This window comes from Dermacentor andersoni, chromosome 4, assembly GCF_023375885.2.
Source record: "Dermacentor andersoni chromosome 4, qqDerAnde1_hic_scaffold, whole genome shotgun sequence".
NCBI classification, from domain to species: domain Eukaryota; kingdom Metazoa; phylum Arthropoda; class Arachnida; order Ixodida; family Ixodidae; genus Dermacentor; species Dermacentor andersoni.
The window spans coordinates 73,588,936-73,600,645 of record NC_092817.1 but is presented as its reverse complement, the minus strand read 5'-3'; the positions used below and the strand labels follow the sequence as shown (position 1 = coordinate 73,600,645).

Genomic DNA, 11,710 nt, shown 5'->3' with positions numbered 1-11,710 from the left:
TATTGCTTATTTGATGGTGAAAAAAGCTGAGGCAACAGATGACATCCCATACACTGTCAAACCAAACAGTATTCAAAAACTGCAAATGTTGCAGGTCCAAGTAGTTAATTGTGCTATTGCAGAAAAACTTTGAGCGCTTTCTTGAAATGCTTCCTTGTGTGCGTTTAGTGGTGGGCGGTGAAAGGCAAATTAGCAGTCTTTCAAATGCTTGAAATCACTGAAATGCGATTTGTTTTGTTTTCTTTTGTTTGCATTAAAGTTAACGGTGTTCTTGAACAAGTTATTGCCTGTCCAAACTACTACACACATTGCACGAGGTCCTTGAAGTTACTGTGTCGGGGCCTCGAAAGTCCTTGAAAACCATTGAATTTTTTTCTTCAATATTGCTACGAACCCAGTAGAACAACTGTCATGGAGTAAAAACCTTGGCTGAACAGGGGCTTATACGCAGAGCACAGGAAGACTAGAAATGCAGTAGTAGGCATGGAGGGCCCTGAAAAAAATGTGCCACATCCGCTCGTCTGCCTTATGTTTCTTCACTGACTGTCGCATTTTTAATAGAAGTGCACTTTCTGTTCTACTCCAATAAACGCAACATTACGAACTCCAGTGTGGGGCAGTCCTTCAGCCAGTGCAGAACTTTTTCTGTGCATCCGAGTCAGCTCTGTCATTTTTCCAGCATTGTAGTAGAAGATTTGTTAAACTGGTTTAGCAGAATATGAGCAGTATACTCTTAAATTAGCTGTTTATTTGTATGCACAAGTGCAGGTCCTCAGTTTGGTTGCATGACAAATTGCCATACCTCAATAGATACAAGAAACAATTTTATTACAGTTTAATGAAATCCAAACAGTAATAATCACAACAATATAATGACATACATTTCTTTTGGTACGTATACAGCCCATGTCTTGGCAGTGTATAAATTCAACTATACACCGCAAGTACTGTGTCCTGACCATTATTATTCACATGTGTAAAACCATCACAGCAATTCAACAAATATCACAGTAATTAGTGACATACACTTTGTAACTGCTTTACATGAGCATAATGTATACAAATGGTCCCTGTGTACCTACACATGACTAGTGCCACACGAGTACTATTACTCACAGGTGTAAAACCAACAAAGCAGTTCTTTAAAAAATATCACAGCGCTTAGTGACGTACATGCTGTAACTCCCTTGTAGAAACTTAATACAAACACGTGAGGACACAGAAAGCTAGCAGTGGGCATACATGGGAATACCACTGCCTCAATACTAATTCACAAGTGTAAAACCAACCAAGCAGTTCTTTAAAGAATATCACAATGCTTAGTGACATACATTTTCTAACTAGCTTATATAAGCTTTATACAAACATGAGAACATACACAAAGCTAGCGGTGCACCCGCATAGAAGTGCGGCCATCTGAACACGATTATTTGCAAGTGTAAGCTCAACAGAACAGTTCGTTATAGTGCCGCACATTTTGTAACTGCCTTATACAAGCTTAGTGCAAGCACAAGAATGCAGAAAAATATAAATTAAAAACTTGCTCTATGCATACACAAACAGATCAACACAAATGGTAAACACCGCTTTGAAGACAAATGTGACTGTGGCAAAGCGCAGTGCTGTGCCGGTTGAAATTGCCACCCACAAAAGTATTGAGCAATGCTTAAACCACAGGCAATAAAGTGCTGAAAGACTGCGTCTCTAACGTAACTATTTTATTTCAAATTTCTTGAATATAGGGCTCGCTTGCAGATAAGGCATCTGATCCAACTGACCTGATTTTACACCTGCTACATGCATACAATGCACTCAGATATAATTGGTAATAATAATTATAAAAGGCATTTAAAAACTTGATAGTATGATGAAGATGCATGACTAGAAAAGTTCTGTCCCCCTCGTACTTGTTAAAAAGGTGTAAGTACGACACATGTTCTTTTTTTCCTCAATTTTTGCATTAATGGACAGCCGGGAACCTCGAACCAACACAAAAAAAAAGATACTGCTATGTTAATAGTGTTATGAATAATATTTTGTGAAAGCTTTTTTACAGACAACTTGCAGTCTCGTTTCTGGAGGTTGAGCTGTATCTTGCAAAATAACTTGAAAAGTGGTCACATGGGAGCATGACACTATATCATAATGTTAGTTTCAGTTGACTCTCTTGCCCTACAAGTCGCTGCTCACTGTGGCCAGTGATGCAACAGCAGTGTCTGTGTGATTTTCATCACACTTCTGTCCTATGCCATTCTTACCAGAGTTGGCGGCACATAGATACCCAAATTTCGATAGTGTTGCTTTCTCAGGTGGTTGCTTTTGATTTGCTCAATATCAGTTGGCACTTCAGCTGCATCGAACTTCTTTTTTACCTCTTCAACAACAACATCAACAACAATCTTATGACACCTGTGTTGTCCTAGTTGCCTACAAAGACCAGTTAATCTAACAACAACACTGATAGTCTCTACTATCTTCTAATGGAGAAGATGTGTGTCCCACCATGTGTTCAACATTGTTGTGGCTATGTGGGCTGGCTGGGGAGGCAACAACTGTAATATGTTTTCATATGTTAAAGTGATGCTTGTACTGTGTTATAACACTTAACTTAGTCTTGCACTTGCTGCACAATAACACTGGCTCACAGTCGTGGTGAAAAGCTTTTGTATGTTGAGCAAATGAGTTGTATCCACTACAAAAAAAGTCAGTGATAGCACACATGTTGCTCTACCAGGCCTGGTGTGGTTCCTTCTGACACTGCTGCTGACGCGCTGCTGCTTGCCTCGTACACTGTTGCAGCTGCAGTAGACGTGGCAGTCTCTGTATCTATTGCTGCCGTGTCATCTGTCATGGTAACTTCCAAGTGGTACCGGGCTCACTTCTGCAACAGAGATGTTGTTTGCCCCTTGAGGGCTCTCATGATCAGGGCCAATAATTTCGTAGGCATTGTCTCCTGCATCGAAGAACCAATAAAAACAGCATGAATTAATAAACATAGCTCTAAAAAGTACTGACATCAAGACTTAACCACAAACTTTGCACATAAGTGACCGGGCTTAATGACTAATACTTGCAGGAGGAGTTACACAATTTTTTGTGTATATTACAGTAAAGCCTCATCAGAAGATATTCAAGAGGCACGGGAAACATGTCTCTCGAAACCAAAAATTTTGAGACACTGAGGAGCCAGACTAGATCACTTTATTATGCATCATCACTAAAGTATGTTTTGATATATCTGAAGGAATAAATGCTCAGGGTGGCTTAAAGGGCTCCTAAACCACTTCTCGAGATTTTTTGAACATTTCAAGTAAACACGCGTATCGAAATCAGAATGCCGTCACGATCGACGAAGCCAAATGCCAGAGTGTGTAGCACTGCCGGAGCACCACAATATGAAGAAAATGACCCCGTGTGCCTCTCTGGACCTATCCTGCACCCCCCAGTTTGTCCTGACGTCACCAGGCTGTCTCTGATGATGTCACCAGTTTCCGGTGCTGTCGATTGGTCGAACGAAAGTGTACGACTGCCGGAAAGGCCTGCAAGCAAATACACACACTCCTTCTTCCTCGTCGCGTTGCGCGCGATGCCATTGTGGGCAGCCAATGGGGGCAAAGAAGAGAAACGCCAACAGAAGGGTCTCCCTATGAGGCTCTTCAACGCGAGTCACCATACAGTTCCGTTGTATTAGCGCCACCCCTCGCAGGACGACGGGCCAGCGCGGCAGCAACAGAGCTCGTTGGTGTTGGCCTGTCCCGTAACATTTGGAGGTGTACTAGGCAAGGAAAAGACGATACTGTCCATATGGCGTGTACCAGATGAAAGAGTAAAATGAGTGGGGACTACTTTTCGATAATCAAACACACGTAGCTCCACTATTACTGCACCGTTTCGAAAAATTCTTGTGGCTACCTGTTCATTGCCTTATTGTGTAGAACTGCAACACCGCAACTAAATTTCAACCTCGGTGGTTTAGGGGCCCTTTAAAGAAGACATTCACAGCATTTTTAGTGACTGTAGATTGTGTTAGCTTCCTTCCCAACTTCTGGAATTTAAACACTTCACTTTGCAAGCCTTGTTGCTCGCAGTACCTTTGAGGTGCTCTTAGACGCTCGTCAGCTTCAACTGCCGACACTTTCTGCCCTGCACTGTCCTCGTTGCCCTCCTTTTCTGGTTCATGCTAAAAGAGACATGCGCGATTGACTTGTGTAAGGATTGTGTGATCTTTACGCCCTTCCGAGCACAGAAGGTGCACAAAGTGAATGTGTGTGGGTTGTGTCCCTTCGAAGTAGTGAATACTTAAAAAGTCATCCTTAGTAACAAAGGTGTCTCTTGTATACAGTATTGTTAACGTGGCAAACATCGGAAAACCAACCAAACCATTTTCAGATGTCTCTTACAACCAAGTGCATCTTGTAATGAGATTCTACTGTACTGAATATTTTTCAGCTATGGATCATCTGCATGTACATATAGTCACAAAGACATGTTGTGTGGAATGGCGAATCGGGAAACAGTTCGTACTCTTACTTTGTGTCCCTAACATAAGCAGCGGATAACAATATGATAAAAAAGCAGGCAATGAGGCTAGAATGGAACATAATCCTTCAGCTCTAAACAGTTTTTTGGGCCCACATCATTCCCTCATATGACATAAGGAAACAACTTGATTGCAGTAATGGCTGCATGTGATCTGAGTTGATTGAAACAAACTATACATAAGGTTGTCCTGTATGTAATTTTATCAGAGTGCTTTTTAGATGTCCTGCTGGTGATCCTGGCTGCGCGATGCTTCTCATGCTTTTTGGCACGATTCCTTTTTTTCCACTCCACTTTTTTTTCAGATTTTCTCCCCTTTCCCTTCCCACTTGTGTAAAATAGCACACTTGAAGTATCAAATCTGTTGAACTAACGTGTGTATCAAACCTGTTAACATGTGTGCTTCTCTGTGGTCTGTGTTGTATTCTTGCGCTGCACAATTCAATTCAAGATGAAAGATGGAACGTCCCTGCCTTTAGTTTAATTGTGTGTGTGTGTGTATATGTCTCTCTCATGTTTTGAAATATATGTACATTCAGGAGTGCCTGCATGCCCTTCTCTCCTGCTCCTGTGACGAAAAGAGAGCCTGTTTATGTACCATAGTAAAAAATTCAAAGGTTTTCGCTGTGCCCATTACATCCCTTATCATATGGATCTGTCACAATACAGAGTAGCAGTGGTCCATAATACTAGCCCATCCCAACATAATTATAAATTAACACATACCGACATGCTGCGAAACAGCTGTTGCAAAGCCGCTGGTGAAGGCAATTTCCGCAGCACTGCAGTGGTACAGCCGAGTTCCACCTGTATAGTGACAAATCCATATGCGTGTTAGCAACTCAGTAGTTGCTGATGGTTTCATAAGCTTTACACTACACAATAAAGTAATCTAGACAACTTTGTTGGAACAAATGCACATAATTAGGACACCACTTAAACACTAACACGATTAACTGCCCCGAATCTCTCACTCACTAAGGGATAATATTACTGAAACATCGGTGGAGAGCTCAGATTAACACAGCCCATAAAGGACAAGCGTTCTTTGAGGAAAACAGCTATAACAGCAGTTAGTTTTCTTGATCATTTTATGTGGTAGCTTTGATTTAAATGTCATGCAGTACTATAAAATACGAAGTGCCGCATTTCTAGCAGCAGAAGGCGTCGTCAGGCTCATGGTACAACAGATTTTTGCACTGTTTGTCAGTGAGCCGACACATACAAAGAAAACCGAATTCACACATACATATACAGTGTCAAGTTCACTTCTCCTTCTGAAAACGCAGCCACCAGTTTCAATGGTGCTGAAAGGAAAGGTTATATAAAGTGCGAGACTGCATGGAACTGCCACTTATGACTGTAAATGTATGGTCTGCTGATTGCAGAGGTAGTCACATGCTATTTCTAGTCTCTTTTAGAAGCATTACTAAAGAACAAATTAAAATCTATTCATAAGTCACGAATTTCATGCATCCACAGTTTGGCTAAATAACCTGTGAGAAAAAGACGTGTTTACCTGGAATAGCAACCTTTTTTCCTGCTGCAAAACTTTCCTTCGAATTAATGAAATAACTTTACAGCGTCATAATGCGTTTCTCGCAACTACTTGCCGGCAGTGGCGAGTTAGTGTTTATATCCGACTCATTGGGTGACAATACTGCCAAACACAAATGCTTCACGAACACGAGAACACGTCCCTCGCAGAGAATAGCAACCATATATGCCTCTGTGAGACATGATCGCACCTTTGTGGTCAAAATGTACATTAGAACGACATCACCATCTCATTAAAAAAAAAAGCCTCCGTACAAGGCAGCTGCCAACTGCATAATGTGAAATTGCAACTGATGTCCACTTACTGGTGGCCTGTGTTTGAGTCACTTCTGGCAGTTGACTGGGTGCTGAGAAATGCACGTCCTGGGTTGTCCCTGCAAAACATACAGGGTTATGTCAGATGTTGAAAATATATATATGCCGGCATTTCATCAGTCGCAAAACAAACGAGTAAACTAATAAACAACTGTAATGTAAACAGAGTACACATCATAAGATAGGCTGTCAACTGTTAATGCATTACGCAAAAAACCTAATGCATAGGGAAGACTATATGTATACACACGAAGCTGACACACAATTTAATTCGCTCTAGGTTTTTCCGTGCAGTATATTCAAATTATTATGTCTCGTGGTTAGAGCAAAATTAGTGTAAATTACGAACTAAATTATCTACCCTGGAAACTTTTCTTCAATATGCACCTGTGCGCGCTTCGAACGAGTAGCGATGTAAAATTTACGTACATGGCATTTAACATAGTTGCTGAACACGGATTTCCTTTGCCCTGTATCGTGTACAGTGAGCTACATATATCTGCACCCCCCCCCTTTTTTGTACTAGCCATACTGCGTGCCACTGCACCTATACGCACGTCAATAAACCTCACGATACAGAAATAAAAAAAGTGCCAATCACCCATGCCTGCATGTTGTAGTGGGCCTAACCTAACCAAGCATGGGCTGTTGCTTTCTATAGTAAACACAGGCACCGTGCTCATTGCAAGTATGTATCATGTCGCTAAGCAAATATGCAATTTCATTGTACCACTATTTTTTTATCACATGGATATATGTGTTGAGAGGCAAGACAAAAAGCAGTCACTTCTCAGAACTAATCAGCTTTCTTAAAACACATTTTTAACTTTTCAATGACACTTGCTGCTATGTGTTTGTCTCCAGTGAGCATACTTGATTTGACTTTCCATTTAGAGACATTACATAAATATACCATGTTAAGATGACTGCCTGGAGCACGTGAGAATTTTCATCTTCGTGTAACATACTGTATCTTGATTTTGTTGACATTTGGTTAAATGGTACACCCAATATACCCACATACTAGTTTTCTTGTCCAAATAACATGCCAATGTATTTTGATTTTTTGGCATTGGCTCCTCTACACTACGTGAAGTCGCGCTGCACTGGCTCTTTCACATCCTCGTGTCCTTGCAGCTGCCTTCTTGCGTTATATAAAGCGGGTGCCTGAAAAATATCGTATGCAAAAGTCAACACAAGGACATGGTGCAAAACAACATCAAGACAGTCAAGGCAATGGCAATAAAAAAGTCTTAGTTCTTAGTCTTCCTAGTGAAATGCATGCAAAACATCCAAATGACAAACAGTCAACTGCTAAACTAACTTCAATTTTTAGATTTAAGCAAAAAAACAAACCACAGTTCATCCTTGTTTTTCATGAATGTTAGAATACTCCTGCTAATGAATAGAATATTGGTCATTTTCAGACGTCATAGGTCTGTCATGAGTCTGGTGTATCGCGAACACCACTTGTGACACATCCTAAGCACGTGCCCAGTGTGCCCCCCCACCCCCCCGCACCATGCCTGGTTGTGCCACTGCTGAAGCCATAATTTGAGGATTATAGCTGCAAACATGATGCTCAGTAGGGATGAAAATATTGTCCTTCAGCTCAATGGATATATGGATGTGCCTATAAAGAAGGGCAACAAGGCTTGTTATGGCAAGCTTACCCACATTTCAATACTAACAAGTTCACTGCGGCCTGCATCTAAGCTTACTAAAAGGCATGAACTTATTTTCATGCATGAGGTGCGCAGTGGAGTTCATTTTTGACAGACCCGACTACTGCTGCAGTTTGAAATCTAGCATTTTAGATTCTTGTAGGCATGTAAAAGTTGCAGTTAAACCGCAGTTATTAGTTTATTACACCAACCTATTGTTCTGTGTACGACAGAATGGTAACACGGAATTAAAGCAACATTTTATTTTGATATTTTATTTCTCTACTAAAAATATTCAAGCGATAAACACATCATATTCTGCCATGCTATAGCAAAATGCACACATTACGCTTGTAACACCCAGAGGAAGGCTGATTTAGCTGTTCATATGACATAACTCTGACACGCCAACTCATATTAGCAAATGCACAGGCATGTCCAAAACAATAAGCGTATGCAAAGCACCCCTGCAATTGTAATTCCACACAGCAGCCGTTATATTCGATGCCGATGCGTAACTAGCTGCTCGACAATTCACCGAGTTCGTAGACATAAGCATCCTTTCAGTTTCGCACCGTGCACGAAAACCGCAACAGGAGACAAAACCAGACCTATAATCACACCATTTCAACATGAGCAAAAACAGTTCAGTCTTTGGGATAAACACTGTGAGAGCGATTTAGTGCGCGACGGCGACGAGCGACAAAACGGGCCGTCGCTTGAACAGATGGCTCGGTTCTGGAAATCTAGAAATCGTCGCTCGTCGCCCAGAAGTGCTATGAGCGACTAGCCAATAGCGCGAAGCCGGAACTGGATGTACATACATACATCGCTCAAATACTACCGATTGTCGCGCGGAACGAGCAAATGATTCAATTTTTATACGTGCAAGGATAAGAACGTACTGCAAGACCTCCGGAAATATTTTATGCTACTTTTTATAGTAAAATACATCAACGTAAATTACTAAAGCACGCGTCACGCGTGACTGCAGCCCTCATGCCGGCAACACCGGGGAGGCGTCACTCAAAATCGTCGCTCGCACGGAGTACGACTTGTAGGCGACGAGCGAACGCGACAGCCATCTCCGTCGCGTCGCTTGTAGCTGCCGCGCGCAAGATCGCTTATATGGGGTTTATACTTTTTTCAGCATAAAACATGGATTCCTCATGCGTTTTCAGTAAGTTCAAGATAACGCGCCCAACTGACCTCTTGCAGCATGCAGCTGAATGCCTGCGGCAAAGTTTCTAACTAGCACTGGTGCTGCACGTAACTTCAGTGGTCGCAGATTCCCCCTGCGCGAGACACCGTCAAGCGCGCGGTTTATTTATATAAAAAAAGCATGCTGCCAGCAAAATGACGGCTTCTGTTATGTGATTCCTTAGTTCAACAGCGTTCCGTACATAGTAGACTGCCAAACTGAATAAATTCAAACACACAAAACGCACGCTAATCACGCTCCGCATAGGCTCGGAATCACGGGCTGGTGAACTAACCATTTTAAGCGTCCTCTCGCCTGGCGTCTTATTGAACATACCATAGTTCTGGCAGCGTTTGCGATTTTTAAAGCTCTTACGGACAACGGCAAAGTGATAAAATCACATGCAGTTATCGCGACGACTGGCTTTTTCGATTGACATCAAGAGACAGCGCGTACGCCTAGTCCTTTGTCAATCGCGTCGGCTAAGCGCAGCGACGACTTCCTGGCGATAGCATGACATATACGGAGAATGTGCACCTAAGTTAGAATTCACTTACCGTGGAGGACTTGTTGTTATATCCAAGGCATGACGAACGACTGTCGTGTTTTCGTGGCGGCGCGAGATGGCTGCCACACGATCTCCCTCGGCTGGCCTTTGCTCGCTGGATGGATCTACTTTCTCTGGTGCTGTGTTGTTCCGCGATCTTGAGCGCGCGCGCGCGCGGTGGAGCCACTCCGAGTGAAAAAGTAGAGCGCTCGCTACGCGTTCCTATGAACTGCGGCGGCCTGTTCTCTTAGAAGCAAAACGATGTGTTCTTTGCTCAGCGTGCATGAATGATACATTGCCATGTTCGGGGCCAGCCACCTACAGTTGAAGCAGAAGATTACGCTACGTTTTGTTTTCTATTGCCGCAAGAGTCTCTCTTTTCTATTGTCGCAAGAGTCTTTTCACTCTCTCTCTCTGAAGGGGAGAGTGAAAAGCACATTTCACTCTCTCCTTGGTGACAGAGTGAACAATGCATTTCACTCTCCTCGACATTTTGCGAGAGTAAAACGACGCTTTGAAGAGTGAACCGGCAGCTTCACTCCTGCGATACCCTTCCTAGTTTTTAGAGTGAACAAGCGCGAGACAGCTGACATAAGGAACTATAATATGGATAGAATTGAACATGCTCTCAGGAACAGAGGAAGCCTAAAAGCAGTGAAGAAGAAACTAGGAATTGGCAAGAATCAGATGTATGCGTTACGAGACAAACCCGGCATTATCATTACAAATATGGATGAGATAGTTCAAGTGGCTGAGGAGTTCTATAGAGATTTATACAGCACCAGTGGCACCCACGACGATAATGGAAGAGAGAATAGACTAGAGGAACTCGAAATCCCACAGGTAACACCGGAAGAAGTAAAGAAAGCCTTGGGAGCTATGCAAAGGGGGAAGGCAGCTGGGGAGGATCAGTTAACAGCAGATTTGTTGAAGGATGGTGGGTAGATTGTTCTAGAGAAACTGGCCACCCTGTATACGCAATGCCTCATGACTTCGAGCGTACCGGAATCTTGGAAAAACGCTAACATAATCCTAATCCATAAGAAAGGGGACGCCAAAGACTTGAAAAATTATAGACCGATCAGTTTACTGTTCGTTGCCTACAAAGTATTTACTAAGGTAATTGCAAATAGAATCAGGAACACCTTAGACTTCCGTCAACCAAAGGACCAGGCAGGATTTCGTAAAGGCTACTCAACAATAGACCATATTCACACTATCAATCAGGTGATAGAAAAACGTGCGGAATATAACCAACCTTTATATATAGCTTTCATTGATTACGAAAAAGCGTTTGATTCAGTAGAAACATCAGCAGTCATGGAGGCATTGCGTAATCAGGGTGTAGACGAGCCGTATGTAAAAATATTGAAAGATATCTATAGCGGCTCCACAGCCACCGTAGTCCTCCATAAAGAAAGCAACAAAATCGCAATAAAGAAAGGCGTCAGGCAGGGAGATACGATCTCTCCGATGCTATTCACAGCGTGTTTACAGGAGATATTCAGAGACGTGGATTGGGAAGAATTGGGGATAAGAGTTAATGGAGAATACCTTAGTAACCTGCGATTCGCTGATGATATTGCCTTGCTTAGTAACTCAGGGGACCAACTGCAATGCATGCTCACTGACCTGGAGAGGCAAAGCCGAAGGGTGGGTCTAAAGATTAATCTGCAGAAAACTAAAGTAATGTTTAACAGTCTCGGAAGGGAACAGCAGTTTACAATAGGTAGTGAGGCACTGGAAGTGGTAAGGGAATACATTTACTTAGGACAGGTAGTGACTGCGGATCCGGATCATGAGACTGAAATAATCAGAAGAATAAGAATGGGCTGGGGTGCGTTTGGCAGGCATTCTCAGATCATGAACAGCAGGTTGCCATTATCC

General features: G+C 42.5%; 1 protein-coding gene across 3 annotated transcripts; it reads right to left on the bottom strand.

Annotated features, from left to right (window-relative positions):
• Positions 1 to 811: 811 nt before the first annotated feature.
• LOC140217344 (uncharacterized) lies at positions 812 to 9,945 on the bottom strand. Of its 3 annotated transcripts, none has more exons than XR_011893863.1 (4): positions 9,834 to 9,945; positions 6,402 to 7,578; positions 5,266 to 5,346; positions 812 to 2,953 (listed from the first exon to the last, which is right to left on the bottom strand). XR_011893863.1 is itself a non-coding variant. In XM_072287870.1 (4 exons), exons 1-4 carry the CDS (start codon positions 7,482 to 7,484, stop codon positions 2,841 to 2,843), a joined length of 312 nt encoding a protein of 103 aa, XP_072143971.1. In that variant the 5' UTR covers positions 7,485 to 7,683; the 3' UTR covers positions 812 to 2,840. The 3 variants fall into 3 exon arrangements, 1 of the variants encoding a protein (XP_072143971.1); XR_011893864.1 differs by lacking the exon at positions 9,834 to 9,945 and having other exon boundaries at positions 6,402 to 6,470; positions 7,432 to 7,694; XM_072287870.1 differs by lacking the exon at positions 9,834 to 9,945 and having other exon boundaries at positions 6,402 to 6,470; positions 7,436 to 7,683.
• Positions 9,946 to 11,710: the final 1,765 nt, after the last annotated feature.